General features: G+C 42.2%; 1 protein-coding gene across 50 annotated transcripts in view; it reads right to left on the bottom strand.

Annotated features, from left to right (window-relative positions):
- The window catches only part of LOC139756531 (uncharacterized), a 143,979-nt gene that overhangs the window by 29,306 nt on the left and 95,886 nt on the right, over positions 1 to 18,787 (bottom strand). For 19 of the 50 annotated variants that reach the window (XM_071676027.1, XM_071676028.1, XM_071676042.1 and 16 more), the window contains 3 exons: positions 13,168 to 13,302; positions 12,332 to 12,349; positions 255 to 463 (listed from right to left, as the gene is read on the bottom strand). In XM_071676027.1, the coding sequence (XP_071532128.1) occupies positions 255 to 463; positions 12,332 to 12,349; positions 13,168 to 13,302 (362 nt within the window). Of the gene's footprint in view, positions 1 to 254; positions 464 to 8,823; positions 8,869 to 10,909; positions 10,949 to 12,331; positions 12,350 to 13,167; positions 13,303 to 18,787 lie in introns of all 50 variants that reach the window. The other 31 variants (XM_071676017.1, XM_071676039.1, XM_071676050.1 and 28 more) reach the window with 11 other exon arrangements.

The raw sequence follows: 18,787 nt of genomic DNA, 5'->3' as shown, positions 1-18,787 counted from the left end.
CTGCCGATGCCACTCTAACTGTGTTCTATAAGCATGACGTAAGCGACATCCTACGTGTCGGGAGCTTGATCAGTGTCGCTCCTTGTGTGTGTGTGTGTGTGTGTATATATATATATATATATATATATATATATATATATATATATATATATATATATATATATATATATAGACTTTACAATGTTATGTTTGGTCACCATCTACACCTGGCATTTCATGCGTCACTACTGGCGACTTGTGACGGTGTGACGCACCTTGGCGCTGTCTCCGAAGTAGTAATAATCACGCACCTTCTCGGCAACATAATCTTTCTTTCTGTTGGTGATACCATAGGTAGAGAAGAAGGAAGAACCGGTTTCTACCTTAGAGAATGGTTTCTTGTCTGAGGGGGCGCCGAACACGGTGTCTGGTTCCTCCCACTTGCTGCTCGAATACTTGTTGTAGCGAGATGATTCCGGCATCACTGTGGAGACAGTAGCAACCTTACCACACACTCACTCATCCTTCAACCCTAACTACCATCTTCTACCCATGAATTATGTATATTATCTTTAATTACATTTCATAATTACAAATATAGCAGATTTTCTTTGGTTTAGTTTTGGTCTCAATGATGAATCATAACATTACAATAAGGATAAGGCTCAGTGAGTAACCTTTCCCAAGGGCTTTCATCTTAATTAGCAACACTTACAGATTCCATGTTATTTGTATGTTTATGTGTCAACTGTATATCCTTCTCGTATGTAATATCATTAGATCTTAAGTTTTATTCCTGAAGGTTGTGTTGGCCATGTTGAGAAAGAAAGCCATGCTGGGAGAGTGTAATTACGACGCTCTTTTCCTTATGTGTTGCTCATGATTTACGTTATATCATCACAAGACTAATGTCTCCAAAGTCAAGAGTAATTATAAGCGAACTATATTGACGTTAAAAATATTGGAAAACCATACCTACTGAACAAACTCTTAAACAGTCTTATATACTTCTAATTGGTATGTTTAAAGATGTGATCAGTTAATGAGAACATTTGTTTATGATGAAACCTATCACTCATGTTACAGGTACAACATACCTTTATTGATGAACATATTACTTCACAACACACTGGTGCACACAACACAACACAAGAGAGAATGGCTCAATATCACAACACATCTACACTGGTGTTGTTAGTCTTGTTCACAAACTGGCCTGGATGTTTCGAATATATATATATATATATATATATATATATATATATATATATATATATATATATATATATATATATATATATATATATTTATTTTTTTTTTTTTTTTTTTTTTATACCTCGTCGCTGTCTCCCGCGGTTGCGAGGTAGCGCAAGGAAACAGACGAAAGAAATGGCCCAACCCCCCCCCATACACATGTACATACACACGCCCACACACGCAAATATACATACCTACACAGCTTTCCATGGTTTACCCCGGACGCTTCACATGCCTTGATACAATCCACTGACAGCACGTCAACCTCTGTATACCACATCGCTCCAATTCACTCTATTCCTTGCCCTCCTTTCACCCTCCTGCATGTTCAGGCCCCGATCACACAAAATCCTTTTCACTCCATCTTTCCACCTCCAATTTGGTCTCCCTCTTCTCCTCGTTCCCTCCACCTCCGACACATATATCCTCTTGGTCAATCTTTCCTCACTCATTCTCTCCATGTGCCCAAACCATTTCAAAACACCCTCTTCTGCTCTCTCAACCACGCTCTTTTTATTTCCACACATCTCTCTTACCCTTACGTTACTTACTCGATCAAACCACCTCACACCACACATTGTCCTCAAACATCTCATTTCCAGCACATCCATCCTCCTGCGCACAACTCTATCCATAGCCCACGCCTCGCAACCATACAACATTGTTGGAACCACTATTCCTTCAAACATACCCATTTTTGCTTTCCGAGATAATGTTCTCGACTTCCACACATTTTTCAAGGCTCCCAAAATTTTCGCCCCCTCCCCCACCCTATGATCCACTTCCGCTTCCATGGTTCCATCCGCTGACAGATCCACTCCCAGATATCTAAAACACTTCACTTCCTCCAGTTTTTCTCCATTCAAACTCACCTCCCAATTGACTTGACCCTCAACCCTACTGTACCTAATAACCTTGCTCTTATTCACATTTACTCTTAACTTTCTTCTTCCACACACTTTACCAAACTCCGTCACCAGCTTCTGCAGTTTCTCACATGAATCCGCCACCAGCGCTGTATCATCAGCGAACAACAACTGACTCACTTCCCAAGCTCTCTCATCCCCAACAGACTTCATACTTGCCCCTCTTTCCAAGACTCTTGCATTTACCTCCCTAACAACCCCATCCATAAACAAATTAAACAACCATGGAGACATCACACTCCCCTGCCGCAAACCTACATTCACTGAGAACCAATCACTTTCCTCTCTTCCTACACGTACACATGCCTTACATCCTCGATAAAAACTTTTCACTGCTTCTAACAACTTGCCTCCCACACCATATATTCTTAATACCTTCCACAGAGCATCTCTATCAACTCTATCATATGCCTTCTCCAGATCCATAAATGCTACATACAAATCCATTTGCTTTTCTAAGTATTTCTCACATACATTCTTCAAAGCAAACACCTGATCCACACATCCTCTACCACTTCTGAAACCATATATATATATATATATATATATATATATATATATATATATATATATATATATATATATATATATATATATATATATATATATTACATTTTTAATGACGTTCCATAACTACTGTGATTGATGTTTCTTAAGGAAAATTCTCGTGGCAAGAAAATAGAGCAAATCATTTATTGAATATAATTTTCAGGTGCATTGAAGAACAGTGAATTATGAAACAGGATTTTGTGAACCGGCGGTTGGCTAACCAGCAGTGTGGCCCATAATGATCATTATACATAATGAAGATGAGGGAGGTGTGGCCCCTAATAATCAATATACATGATGAAGGTGAGGGAGGTATGGCCCTTAATGATCATTATACATGATGAAGGTGAGGGAGGTGTGGCCCCTAATAATCAATATACATGATGAAGGTGAGGGAGGTATGGCCCTTAATGATCATTATACATGATGAAGGTGAGGGAGGTATGGCCCTTAATGATCATTATACATAATGAAGGTGAGGGAGGTGTGGCCCCTAATAATCAATATACATGATGAAGGTGAGGGAGGTATGGCCCTTAATGATCATTATACATAATGAAGGTGAGGGAGGTGTGGCTCCTAATAATCAATATACATGATGAAGGTGAGGGAGGTATGGCCCTTAATTATCATTATACATAATGAAGGTGAGGGAGGTGTGGCCCCTAATAATCAATATATTTGATGAAGGTGAGGGAGGTATGGCCCTTAATTATCATTATACATAATGAAGGTGAGGGAGGTGTGGCCCCTAATAATCAATATACTTGATGAAGGTGAGGGAGGTATGGCCCTTAATTATCATTATGCATGATGAAGGTGAGGGTGGTATGGGCCTTATTGATCATTATACATGATAAAGATGAGGGAGGTATGGCCCATAATGATCATTATGCATGATGAAGGTGAGGGAGGTGTGGCCCTTAATGATCATTATACATGATGAAGGTGAGGGAGGTGTGGCCCTTAATGATCATTATAAATGAAGGTTAGGGAGGTATGGCCCATAATGATCATTATACATGATGAAGGTGAGGGAGGTATGGCCCTTAATGATCATTATACACGATGAAGGTGAGGGAGGTGTGGCCCCTAATAATCAGTATACATGAAGAAGGTGAGGGAAGTGTGGCCCTTAATGATCATTATGCATGATGAAGGTGAGGGTGGTATGGCCCTTATTGATCATTATACATGATAAAGGTGAGGGAGGTGTGGCCCTTAATAATCATTATACATGATGAAGGTGAGGGAGATGTGGTCCTTAATGATCATTATATATGATGAAGGTGAGGGAGGTATGGCCTCAATGATTATTATACATGATGAAAGTGAGGAAGGTATGGCCCGTAATGATCATTATAGGTGAGGGAGGTGTGGCCCTCAATGATCATTATACATGATGAAGGTGAGGGAGGTATGGCCCTTAATGATCATTATACAGGATGAAGGTGAGGGAGGTTTTCCCCTTAATGATCATTATACATGATGAAGGTGAGGGAGGTATGGCCCGTAATGATCATTATACATGATGAAGGTGAGGGAGGTTTTCCCTTAATGATCATTATACATGATGAAGGTGAGGGAAGTGTGGCCCTTAATGATCATTATACATGATGAAGGTGAGGGAGGTGTGGCCCTTAATGATCATTATACATGAAGGTGAGAGAGGTGTGGCCTTTAATGATCATTATACATGATGAAGGTGAGGGAAGTGTGGCCCTTAATGATCATTATACATGATGAAGGTGAGGGAGGTATGGCCCTTAATGATCATTATACATGAAGGTGAGAGAGGTGTGGCCTTTAATGATCATTATACATAATGAAGGTGAGGGAAGTGTGGCCCTTAATGATCATTATACATGATGAAGGTGAGGGAGGTATGGCCCTTAATGATCATTATACATGATGAAGGTAAGGGAGGTATGGCCCTTAATGATCATTATACTTGAAGGTGAGGGAGGTGTGGCCTTTAATGATCATAATACATGATGAAGGTGAGGGAGGTGTGGCCCTTAATGATCATTATACATGAAGGTGAGGGAGGTGTGGCCTTTAATGATCATTAAACATGATGAACGTGAGGGAAGTGTGGCCTTTAATGATCATTATACATGATTTAGGTAAGGGAAATGAGGCCCTTAATGATCATTATACATGATGAAGGTGAGGGAGGTATGGCCCTTAATGATCATTATACATGATGAAGGTGAGGGAAGTATGGCCCTTAATGATCATTATACATGATGAAGGTGAGGGAGGTGTGGCCCTTAATGATCATTATACATGAAGGTGAGGGAGGTATGGCCCTTAATGATCAAAATACATGATGAAGGTTAGGGAAGTGTGGCCCTTAATGATCATTAAACATGATGAAGGTGAGGGAGGTGTGGCCCTTAATGATCATTATACATGAAGGTGAGGGAGGTATGGCCCATAATGATCATTATACACGATGAAGGTGAGGGAGGTATGACCCTTAATGATCATTATACATGATGAAGGCGAGGGAAGTCTGGCCCTTAATGATCATTATACATGAAGGTGAGGGAGGTGTAGCCCTTAATGATCATTATACATGATGAAGGTGAGGGAGGTATGGCCCTTAATGATCATTATACATGAAGGTGAGGGAGGTATGGCGCTTAATGATAATTATACATGATGAAGGTGAGGGAGGTGTGGTCCTTATTGATCATTATACATGAAGGTGAGGGAGGTATGGCCCTTAATGATCATTATACCTGAAGGTGAGGGAGGTATGGCGCTTAATGATCATTATACATGATGAAGGTGAGGGAAGTTTGGCCCTTAATGATCATTATACATGAAGGTGAAGGGGGTATGGCCCTTAATGATCATTATACATGAAGGTGAGGGAGGTATGGCCCTTAATGATCATTATACATGATGAAGGTGAGGGAGGTATGGCCCTTAATGATCATTGTACATGAAGGTGAAGGGGGTATGGCCCTTAATGATCATTATACATGAAGGTGAGGGAGGTATGGCCCTTAATGATCATTATACATGAAGGTGAGGGAGGTATGGCGCTTAATGATCATTATACATGATGAAGGTGAGGGAACTATGGCCCTTAATGATCATTATACCTGAAGGTGAGGGAAGTATGGCCCTTAATGATCATTATACATGATGAAGGTGAGGGAAGTATGGCCCTTAATGATCATTATACATGATGAAGGTGAGGGAAGTATGGCCCTTAATGATCATTATACATGATGAAGGTGAGGGAAGTATGGCTCTTAATGACCAATAGGCAGACATCACGTAGTTCTGAGCATCATTTGTAGTCTAGATACTTCTTTGCATCAGTTATGGTACAATTAGTTGTGCATAATTAGTTGTCCAGTTCTGTGCATCATTTGTCCTGTTCTTTGCATTATTTATGGTCAAGTTTTGTGCATCAATTGTTGTCCAATTCTGTGCATCGGTTTTGGTCCATTTGTTTCTGTGCATCAGTTGTGGTCCAGTTTCTGTGCATCACTTGTGGTCCAGTATGTTCTTTGAATCAGTTGTGGTCTAATTAGTTTTGTGCTTCGGTTGTTGTTCAGTTAGTTGTATGCATCAACTATCGTCTAGTCATTCTGTGTATCCGTTATGATCCAGTTAGTTCTGTGCATCAGTTGTGGCTCAATTAGGTTTTTGTATCAGTTATGGTCTAGATAGTTATGTGTATCAGTTGTGGTGTAGTTATGTACATCAATTATGGTCCAGTTATTTCTCTGCATCACATGTGGTGTAGTTATGTACATCAATTATGGTCGTTATTTCTCTGCATCACACGTGGTGTAGTTATGTACATCAATTATGGTCCAGTTATTTCTCTGCATCACACGTGGTGTAGTTATGTACATCAATTATGGTCCAGTTCTGTGCGTCACACGTAGTGTACTTGTACTTTTACATCAGTTGTGGTCCTGTTAATTCTGCGAATCACTTGTGGTCCAGTTAGTTTGTATCAGTTGTGGTCCAGTTAGTTCTGATCATCAGTTGTGGTCCAGTTAGTTCTGATCATCAGTTGTGGTCCAGTTAGTTCTGATCATCAGTTGTGGTCCAGTTAGTTTGTATCAGTTGTGGTCCAGTTAGTTCTGATCATCAGTTGTGGTCCACTTAGTTCTGATCATCAGTTGTGGTCCAGTTAGTTCTGATCATCAGTTGTGGTCCAGTTAGTTCTGATCATCAGTTGTGGTCCAGTTAGTTTGTATCAGTTGTGGTCCAGTTAGTTCATTGCTTTAGTTGTGGTCCAGTGGTTCTGATCATCAGTTGTGGTCCAGTTAGTTCTGATCATCAGTTGTGGTCCAGTTAGTTCTGATCATCAGTTGTGGTCCAGTTAGTTTGTATCAGTTGTGGTCCAGTCAGTTCATTGCTTTAGTTGTGGTCCAGTTAGTTCTGATCATCAGTTGTGGTCCAGTTAGTTTTGATCATCAGTTGTGGTCCAGTTAGTTCTGATCATCACTTGTGGTCCAGTTAGTTTGTATCAGTTGTGGTCCAGTTAGTTCTGATCATCAGTTGTGGTCCACTTAGTTCTGATCATCAGTTGTGGTCCAGTTAGTTCTGATCATCAGTTGTGGTCCAGTTAGTTCTGATCATCAGTTGTGGTCCAGTTAGTTTGTATCAGTTGTGGTCCAGTTAGTTCTGATCATCAGTTGTGGTCCAGTTAGTTCTGATCATCAGTTGTGGTCCAGTTAGTTTGTATCAGTTGTGTTCCAGTTAGTTCATTGCTTTAGTTGTGGTCCAGTTAGTTCTGATCATCAGTTGTGGTCCAGTTAGTTCATTGCTTTAGTTGTGGTCCAGTGGTTCTGATCATCAGTTGTGGTCCAGTTAGTTCTGATCATCAGTTGTGGTCCAGTTAGTTTGTATCAGTTGTGGTCCAGTTAGTTCATTGCTTTAGTTGTGGTCCAGTGGTTCTGATCATCAGTTGTGGTCCAGTTAGTTCTGATCATCAGTTGTGGTCCAGTTAGTTCTGATCATCAGTTGTGGTCCAGTTAGTTTGTATCAGTTGTGGTCCAGTTAGTTCTGTACATCAGTTGTAGGTCATCTCTATTCATAATTTGTGACCAAGTTACGTGTATCAAGCTAACGTTTCTGCATCTTTTGTGCTCTAGTTAGTTCTGTGTATTAGTAGTGGTTTAGTTAGTTTTGTGCATCAGTTCTCGTCCAGTTACTTCTTTGAATCAGTTTTTGTTCAGTTAGTTCTGTGCATCAATTATGGTCTAGTTACATGTGTGCATCAGTTGTAGTCCAATTAGTTTTGCTTCCGGTTAGTTCTGTGCATCAGTTGTTGTTCAGTTCTTAGCATCATTTGTGGAAAAGTTAGTTCTGTGTATCAGTTTTGGTCTACTTAATTTATGTCAGTTGTTTATCAGTTAGTTTTGTGCATCATTTATGGTTCAGTTAATTTATATCATTTTGGGTCCAGTTAATTCTGTGCCTCAGTTTTGGTCCAGTTAGTTCTGTACGTCAGTTGTTATCCAGTTAGTTCTGTACATTAGTTGTTGTCCAACTCCGTGCATCATTTGTGATTCATTATTTTGTGCATAAGTTGTGGTCCAGTTCTGTGCATCAGTAGAGGTGGTGTTAGTTCTGTGTATAAGTTGTGTCAACGTTCAAGTCGTGTACTCACAGATGAGGCTTTATGATCGACCTTAAGATTATACTATTATCTTATATAATCTTGTAATGTGACTTGTTATCACTTGTAACATGAAATTAAATCTGCAATGTTTGCCGTGTTGTATGTAATATGAGGTTAGATATCCACCATTTGCCATGTTACAAATAACAGAGTTAGATGTGCCACATTTGCCATATTACATGTTAGATGCGCAACATTTACCCAAATGTTATTGCTGTAATTACAAAATACAAAAAAGCTGATCCATATGGTCACATAATGTTATCAACGATATTAACAATAGTGTAAGTGAGACGGAAGGTGTAAAACACTGAGAGAAGCTTGACTGTCGTGTAAAGTATAAGTAATGTTGTCCATCCTTGATAACACCACAGCTTAGTCAGCTTGGCAGTACTTGATGTTGTTAACACAGCCATTCTCTCTAGAGTAGAACAACACCTGGCAACAGACCCTTCAGTGGCTCTGTTGGAATGTACTGTTTAGGCTTCCAGTAATCTGCAATATCAAGGATAACTGGGTCAATGACAGGCAGCCACTGCCAGACAGACATACACATGACCCAAGGCCAGTACAGATAAGAACATTATATGTGGCTCATCATCATCATGATGATGATGACACACCTCACGTGAATGGTTAGTAGCAACTGAAAACTTGAGATACTTAAACAAACAAAATTAATAAACATATTTAGAAAACCTTTAAACGTCACAGTCAAAATCCAGGTTGAAATAAATACATGAGACCAGACAACATGAAAACTCAGAATGTCAATAAGAAAGATTGGTCAGTCAACTGAAATGATTTTATCCTCATGGTTCTACAATCATTACGATCGCGTAGTACACGTATCCGTCACCCCAGCACTGTGTGTCCGTCACTCCCATCACTGTGTGTCCGTCACCCCCATCACTGTGTGTCCTCACACTGAGCACTGTGTGTCCGTCACCCCATCACTGTGTGTCCTCACACTCAGCACTGTGTCCGTCACCCCATCACTGTGTGTCCATACTGAGCACTGTGTGTCCGTCACCCCATCACTGTGTCCTCACACTGAGCACTGTGTGTCCGTCACCCCATCACTGTGTCCTCACACTGAGCACTGTGTGTCCGTCACCCCATCACTGTGTCCTCACACTGAGCACTGTGTGTCCGTCACCCCATCACTGTGTCCTCACACTGAGCACTGTGTGTCTGTCACCCCATCACTGTGTGTCCTCACACTAAGCACTGTGTCCTCAAACTGAGCACTGTGTGTCCGTCACCTCCATCACTGTGTGTCCTTACACTGAGCACTGTGTGTCCTTACACTGCGCACTGTGTGTCCGTCACCCCATCACTGTGTGTCCTCACACTCAGCACTATGTGTCCGTCATCGGCCCATCACCTCCCGGCTGACGTGTAACACTTATGTATAATCGCTAGTACAACACATGCATAGGGCTTAGTGTAACACTGAGGCACAGTCGTTAGTGTAACACTGAGGCATAGTGCTTAGTGTAACACTGAGGCACAGTTGCTGGTGTAACAGTGAGACAATCACTATTGTAACAGAGGCTTAGTCACTAGTGTAACACTGAGGCACAGTCACTAGTGTAAGAGAGGCACAGTCACCAGGTTAAGAGTGAGGCATTGTCGCTGTTGTCACAGTAAGGCACAGTCACTATTGTAACAGTGAGGCATTGTGGCTAGTGTAACAATGAGACACTGATTTGCGTTATACTGAGGCACAGTGGCTAGTGTAACACTGAGGCTCAGTCACCAGTGTAACAATGAGGTACAGTCGCTATTGTAACAGTGAGACAGTCAGTAGTGTAACAGAGGGATAGTCGCTGTTGTAACAGTGAGACAGTCACTAGTGTAAGAGAGGCACATTGGCTGGTGTAACAGTGAGGCACAGTCAATAGTGTAACAATGAGGCACAGTCGCTATTGTAACAGAGGTACGTTCACTAGTGTAACAGTGAGGCACAGTCACTGATGTAAGAACTAGTGTAACACTGAGGTACAGTCACTATTGTAACAGTGAAGCACAGTCTTTAGTGTAAGAGTGAGGCACAGTCACTAGTGTAACACTGAGGCACAGCTACTAGTGTGAGTGAGGGGCAATCACTAGTGTAACAGTGGGGTACAGTCACTAGTGTAACACTGAGGCACAGTCACTGGTGTAACACTGAGGCTCAGTCACTATTGTAACGGTGAGGCACAGTCACTTGTAACAGTGAGGCGCAGTCACTATTGTAACTGAGGTACAGTCACTAGTGTAAGAGTAAGGCACAGTCACTATTGTAACATTGAGGCACAGTCATTAGTGTAAGAGTAATAAGACACAGTCGCTATTGTAAGTTAGGCACAGTCACTAGTGTAATAGTGAGACACAGTCACTAGTGTAACAGTGAGGCACAGTTGCTATTGTAACAGTGAAGTACAAATACTAGCGCAGATAAATAAATCAAACAACTTATAACAAGTTGTTGTGTCTCTTCAACTGAAAACGGGACACTGTAACAATAAGCCAGCCACTGCAGCACACTAACCCTGGACGGAAGAATCGTACAAGCGGGGTCTAACATAGCCTGGAAAGCAACAAAAGAGCAAATAAACTAAAATGACATAATAGACCTATGTTAGAGGAAGCATGAATACGTCATCGAAGGTAACTAAAGAAAATAAACTAAAATGACATAATAGACCAATGTTAGAGTGAAATGAATACGTCATCGAAGGTAACTAAAGAAAATAATTTATACTTAAAGAAAAGATCACAGTTAAAAAACCAAATATATTAATAACGACTTTTATTACATTTAACAAAGATCTTGTCATGAACGATCGTTTGGCAGCGGCGCTGATCACGTCAGCACACAATATGGCGCGACTCATTCTGTACTTGGCCAGTTTAGGCGTGGGAAGGGAGAGTCTTGGGCGGGGCGGGGCGTGGGTGTGGAGGATGATGGTTGTGCCAGGGTCTTAGTGGAAGATGTCGTGGGATTGGGTGGTGGAGGTGGGTCGGGGACACCGACTGGACCCGTTCAGTTTAGACACGTCCCCGTGAGGGTCTCGCTCCAGGGAACTTCCCTCAAGGGAAGACAATAGAAAATGAACCGATTTTTGTAACGCTCTTTTAAATACAATGATGTTGAGGTTCAGTGTACAGGTAATGTATACTGACCACTTACTGGTGATGGTGTCAGGTTTAACAAGCCATTTTCCTGCTATTTTCACTAGAGCTTGACATGGGTAGTTAACGTCTATAATCCTATCCTGGATATTATAGATTTTCTATTCACGTTTTCATTTCGTGTATAAGTTGGCGTCGTGGATTATGATAAACTAGTAAATGTCTGAGATACATTAACATTAAGAGTCAAGCACATGCGTCACACTGGCGGCAACATGCATGAACTTGTACGTATATGCACATGGGTTGCAGGAGGGCACATGTACTCATATGTACATTGATTAGCAGAAGGGCACATGTACTCGTGTACATTGGTTAGCAAGAGGGCACATGTACTCATTTATGTACATTGCTTAGCAGGAGGGCACATGTACTCATGTATGTACATTGGTTAGCAAGAGGGCACATGTACTCATGTATGTACACTGGTTAAGAGAGGGCACATGTACCCTCATATGTACTCGGATGTAAGGCACATGTACTCCCATATCTACTCGAGTGTAGGAGGGCATATGTAGTCGGGTGTAGGAGGACATGTACTCCCATATTTACTCGGGTGTAGGAGGGCACATGTACTCCCATATGTACTCTGGGGTGTAGGAGGGCACATGTACTCTGGGGTGTAGGAGGGTATCATTATTATGGTTTTACTAGCCATGCACAAGGATGGTGGTGCTTTAAGTGAACACTTGCTGAAGTGACACACTTGCTTGAGAGTAGATGATGCGTCGACGTAGGTGGAGGTAACCATGCTACTACCCATCTACTCTATACTCACCTGCTCTCAGCTGGGCGTCTGGAAGGCAAGTTGACGAAAGTCTCAGACGTTTTAGAAAATATATCAGAAAATGAAGTAAAAAAATCGAAGTGTAATATTAATGGCCTCTTATCATGCATGTAGACTGCACTTGTAAGTATAGTACTAATGTGGTGCTGTAGGCTATCATCACACATCTAACACTAGTACTCTACACACTAATAGAAAAAAATACTATGAAGTGTACTTGACCATAGCTTCACCAGTACAGAAGTTAAGCCGTCAAGAGATACATTAGAAGGTCCAGTGACAGCAATAGCGCCACCTACGAACATAGACAAGTGCACATCGCCCCTCCTGTACCTCCATTATAATATATCTAGCGTAAATATGTGAATGACAAGAACACTGATTCCTTTTAGTTGATATATAACCACTAGGCAGGGACTTGTGTATATTGGTTTGTTATTATTTTCTATTGATAGTTAAGATATGCACTTGTTGTGAGTGACAACATGGCCCCTAGATGTACAATGTGATATGATCAGGTAGAAACATCAAACTGTGACTAATTTAAATCTGACGATAAAACTATCGAGAGTTGCTGAGCGATGACTCTTTCCCATCCTTTCCACAGCTGATGCCCACAAGCAGTGAAACCCAAGACAATGTGGGCGGAGGAGCGAGCATATTAGTATGTTTAAGTTACTGATGATGGGCTGAAGCAAACACATAACCTACTCACCCACGCCTTCCTCTCACAGAAGTCGCTGTTGAACCTTAAAGAAACAAGTCAGTCTAACATGATCGTTACTTATATGTCCGACAACCAATTCCTGTTTTTCAACCTTACTTACTAGGAGGCTTGGGGCCAGGCTCACGGTATGTCTTCAGATATTTTTGGAACTGTTCGGCGTTCAAGGTACTGTTGAAAAACTGATGGATGCGGTTGGAGAGGCGGTCCTTGATAATGAGCTTCTCCTTGGCTTTCTCTGATGGTGTGAGGGACCCGAGAGAATGGGAAAGTTATAGTTGACGTGTGGAAGATGTAGATGGTGTGGACCGAAAAGTGATGGGATGGTAATGGGCGGTGAGGACGGACATGCTGTGGTGGATAATGATGATGGACCAAGAGGACCTTAAAGATGATGGATGATAAGGACCGGGATATGATGTGCGAGCACGATCGGGAAGGTGTAGGTCAGCATGATGGATGGTGAGGACCGGGATGTTGGATGTAATGATGGATGGTGAGGACCGGAATGTCGTGTAGTATGGGATTGTGGAGGAGGAGGACCAGGATGTTGTAGGTAATGGTGATAGATGTTTAGGACCAAGATGTTATGGGTGATGAGTGGTGAGGACTGGGATTTTGTAAGTGAGGGTGATTGGTGGTTAGGACTGGGATGTTGTAGGTGATGGTGATGGGTGGTGAAGACCGGGATGTTGTAGGTGATGATGGGTGGTAAGGACCAAGATGTTGTAGATGATGGTGATAGGTGGTGAGGACTGGGATGTTTTAGGTAATTATGGGTGGTGAGGACCGGGATGTTGCAGATGATGGGTTGTGAGGACCAAGGCGTAGGTGAGGTTGATGGATGGTGAGGACTGGGATGTTGTAGGTGATGATGATGGGTGGTGAGGACCGGGATATGGGGAGGACTAGGATGTTGTTGGTGATAGGTGGTGAGGACCAAGATGTAGGTGATGGTGATGGGTGGCGAGGACAGGGATGTTGCATGTGATGATGGGTGGTGAGGACCGGGATGTTGGTGATGATGGGTGGTGAGGACGGTGATGTTTTAGGTGATGGTGATGGGTGGTGAGGACGGTGATGTTGTAGGTGATGGTGATGAGTGGTGAGAACCAAGATGTTGCAGGTGGAGGTGATGATATGGAGGTATGGTGAGGGTAGATAATGATAATAGTGATATGGTGAGGGACTAGGGTTTAAGGTGAGCAGGTCCACGTTGTAAGCACCTCCCAAAACCTAACAAATTACCGTTTCCCAGAAGCATAGTTTTTCATCTTAGAAAAGCAGAATAATTATGGTGAAAATTATAGAAATCGACAATTCTGTTCAGGCACCTCTCTGTCTGTCTCTCTCTCTCTCTCTCTCTCTCTCTCTCTCTCTCTCTCTCTCTCTCTCTCTCTCTCTCTCTCTCTCTCTCTCTCTCTCTCTCTCTCTCTCTCTCTCCCTCTCTTTATATATATATATATATATATATATATATATATATATATATATATATATATATATATATATATATATAAAGCAAATGGATTTGTATGTAGCATTTATGGATCTGAAGAAGGCATATGATAGAGTTGATAGAGATGCTCTGTGGAAGGTATTAAGAATATATGGTGTGGGAGGCAAGTTGTTAGAAGCAGTGAAAAGTTTTTATCGAGGATGTAAGGCATGTGTACGTGTAGGAAGAGAGGAAAGTGATTGGTTCTCAGTGAATGTAGGTTTGCGGCAGGGGTGTGTGATGTCTCCATGGTTGTTTAATTTGTTTATGGATGGGGTTATTAGGGAGGTGAATGCAAGAGTTTTGGAAAGAGGGGCAAGTATGAAGTCTGTTGGGGATGAGAGAGCTTGGGAAGTGAGTCAGTTGTTGTTCGCTGATGATACAGCGCTGGTGGCTGATTCATGTGAGAAACTGCAGAAGCTGGTGACTGAGTTTGGTAACGTGTGTGAAAGAAGAAAGTTAAGAGTAAATGTGAATAAGAGCAAGGTTATTAGGTACAGTAGGGTTGAGGGTCAATTCAATTGGGAGGTGAGTTTGAACGGAGAAAAACTGGAGGAAGTGAAGTGTTTTAGATATCTGGGAGTGGATCTGGCAGCGGATGGAACCATGGAAGCGGAAGTGGATCATAGGGTGGGGGAGGGGGCGAAAATTCTGGGAGCCTTGAAGAATGTGTGGAAGTCGAGAACATTATCTCGGAAAGCAAAAATGGGTATGTTTGAAGGAATAGTGGTTCCAACAATGTTGTATGGTTGCGAGGCGTGGACTATGGATAGAGTTGTGCGCAGGAGGATGGATGTGCTGGAAATGAGATGTTTGAGGACAATGTGTGGTGTGAGGTGGTTTGATCGAGTGAGTAACGTAAGGGTAAGAGAGATGTGTGGAAATAAAAAGAGCGTGGTTGAGAGAGCAGAAGAGGGTGTTTTGAAATGGTTTGGTCACATGGAGAGAATGAGTGAGGAAAGATTGACCAAGAGGATATATGTGTCGGAGGTGGAGGGAACGAGGAGAAGAGGGAGACCAAATTGGAGGTGGAAAGATGGAGTGAAAAAGATTTTGTGTGATCGGGGCCTGAACATGCAGGAGGGTGAAAGGAGGGCAAAGAATAGAGTGAATTGGAGCGATGTGGTATACCGGGGTTGACGTGCTGTCAGTGGATTGAATCAAGGCATGTGTATGGGGGTGGGTTGGGCCATTTCTTTCGTCTGTTTCCTTGCGCAACCTCGCAAACGCGGGAGACAGCGACAAAAAGAAAAAAATATATATATATATATATATATATATATATATATATATTTTTTTTTTTTTTTTTTTTTTTTTACTTTGTCGCTGTCTCCCGCGTTTGCGAGGTAGCGCAAGGAAACAGACGAAAGAAATGGCTCAACCCCCCCCATACACATGTATATACATACGTCCACACACGCAAATATACACACCTACACAGCTTTCCATGGTTTACCCCAGACGCTTCACATGCCTTGATTCAATCCACTGACAGCACGTCAACCCCGGTATACCACATCGCTCCAATTCACTCTATTCCTTGCCCTCCTTTCACCCTCCTGCATGTTCAGGCCCCGATCACACAAAATCTTTTTCACTCCATCTTTCCACCTCCAATTTGGTCTCCCTCTTCTCCTTGCTCCCTCCACCTCCGACACATATATCCTCTTGGTCAATCTTTCCTCACTCATCCTCTCCATGTGCCCAAACCACTTCAAAACACCCTCTTCTGCTCTCTCAACCACGCTCTTTTTATTTCCACACATCTCTCTTACCCTTACGTTACTCACTCGATCAAACCACCTCACACCACACATTGTCCTCAAATATCTCATTTCCAGCACATCCATCCTCCTGCGCACAACTCTATCCATAGCCCACGCCTCGCAACCATACAACATTGTTGGAACCACTATTCCTTCAAACATACCCATTTTTGCTTTCCGAGATAATGTTCTCGACTTCCACACATTCTTCAAGGCTCCCAGAATTTTCGCCCCCTCCCCCACCGTATGATCCACTTCCGCTTCCATGGTTCCATCCGCTGCCAGATCCACTCCCAGATATCTAAAACACTTCACTTCCTCCAGTTTTTCTCCATTCAAACTCACCTCCCAATTGACTTGACCCTCAACCCTACTGTACCTAATAAACTTGCTCTTATTCACATTTACTCTTAACTTTCTTCTTCCACACACTTTACCAAACTCAGTCACCAGCTTCTGCAGTTTCTCACATGAATCAGCCACCAGCGCTGTATCATCAGCGAACAACAACTGACTCACTTCCCAAGCTCTCTCATCCCCAACAGACTTCATACTTGCCCCTCTTTCCAAAACTCTTGCATTTACCTCCCTAACAACCCCATCCATAAACAAATTAAACAACCATGGAGACATCATACACCCCTGCCGCAAACCTACATTCACTGAGAACCAATCACTTTCCTCTCTTCCTACACGTACACATGCCTTACATCCTCGATAAAAACTTTTCACTGCTTCTAACAACTTTCCTCCCACACCATATATTCTTAATACCTTCCACAGAGCATCTCTATCAACTCTATCATATGCCTTCTCCAGATCCATAAATGCTACATACAAATCCATTTGCTTTTCTAAATATTTCTCACATACATTCTTCAAAGCAAACACCTGATCCACACATCCTCTACCACTTTTTAATTTTCCAAAAGGAGAAACAGAGAATGGGGCCAGGTGAGGATATTTCCTCAAAGGCCCAGTCCTCTGTTCTTAACGCTACCTTGCTAATGCGGGAAATGGCGAATAGTATGAAAGAAAGAAAATAATATATATATATATATATATATATATATATATATATATATATATATATATATATATATATATATATATATATATATTATATATATATATATATATATATATATATATATATATATATATATATATATATATATATATATATATGTATATATATATTCATTTATTTATTTATTATACTTTGTCGCCGTCTCCCGCGTTAGAGTGGTAGCGCAAGGTAACAGACGAAAGAACGGCCCAACCCACCCATATACACACATATATACATAAACGCCCACACACGCATAAATACATACCTATATATTTCAACGTATACATACATACACATACACAGACATATACATATATACACATGTACATATTCATACTTGCTGCCTTCATATCATTCTCGTCGCCACCCCGCCACACATGAGATGGCACCCCCATCCCCCCGCGCGCGTCCGAGGTAGCACTAGGAAAAGACATCAAAGGCCACATTCGTTCACACTCAGTTTCTAGCTGTCATGTGTAATGCACCGAAACCACAGCTCCCTTTCCACATCCACGCCTCACAAAACTTTCCAAGGTTTACCCCCAGACGCTTCACATGCCCTGGTTCAATCCACTGACAGCACGTCGACCCCGGTATACCACATCGTTCCAATTCACTCTATCCCTTGCACGCCTTTCACCCTCCTTTATGCTCAGGCCCCGATCGCTCAAAATCTTTTTCACTCCCTCCTTCCACCTCCAATTTGGTCTCCCACTTCTCGTTCCTTCCACCTCTGACACGTATATCCTCTTTGTCAATCTTTCCTCACTCATTCTTTCCATGTGACCAAACCATTTCAATACACTCTCTTCTGCTTTCTCAACCACACTCTTTTTATTACCACACATCTCTCTTACCCTTTCATTACTTACTCGCTCAAAATACCTCACACCACATACTGTCCTCAAATATCTTATTCCAACACATCCACCCTCCTCCGCACAACCCTATCTATAGCCCATGCCTCGCAACCATATATACACATGTACATATTCATACTTGCTGCCTTCATCTATTCTCGTCGCCACCCCGCCACACATGAAATGGCACCCCCTTCCCCACGCGCGCGTGCGAGGTAGCGCTTGGAAACGACAACAAAAGCCACATTCGTTCACACTCAGTTTCTAGCTGTCATGTGTAATGCACCGAAACCACAGCTCCCTTTCCACATCCAGGCCCCACAAAACTTTCCATGGTTTACCCCAGACGCTTCACATGCCCTGGTTCAATTCATTGACAGCACGTCGGCCCAGGTATACCACATCGTTCCAGTTTACTCTATTGCCTGGACGCTTTTCCCCCTCCTGTATGCTCAGGCCCTGATCGCTCAAAATCTTTTTCACTCCCTCCTTCCACCTCCAATTTGGTCTCCCACTTCTCGTTCCCT

This window comes from Panulirus ornatus, chromosome 22, assembly GCF_036320965.1.
Source record: "Panulirus ornatus isolate Po-2019 chromosome 22, ASM3632096v1, whole genome shotgun sequence".
NCBI classification, from domain to species: Eukaryota; Metazoa; Arthropoda; class Malacostraca; order Decapoda; family Palinuridae; genus Panulirus; species Panulirus ornatus.
This window is presented reverse-complemented; position numbering and strand designations above follow the sequence as displayed.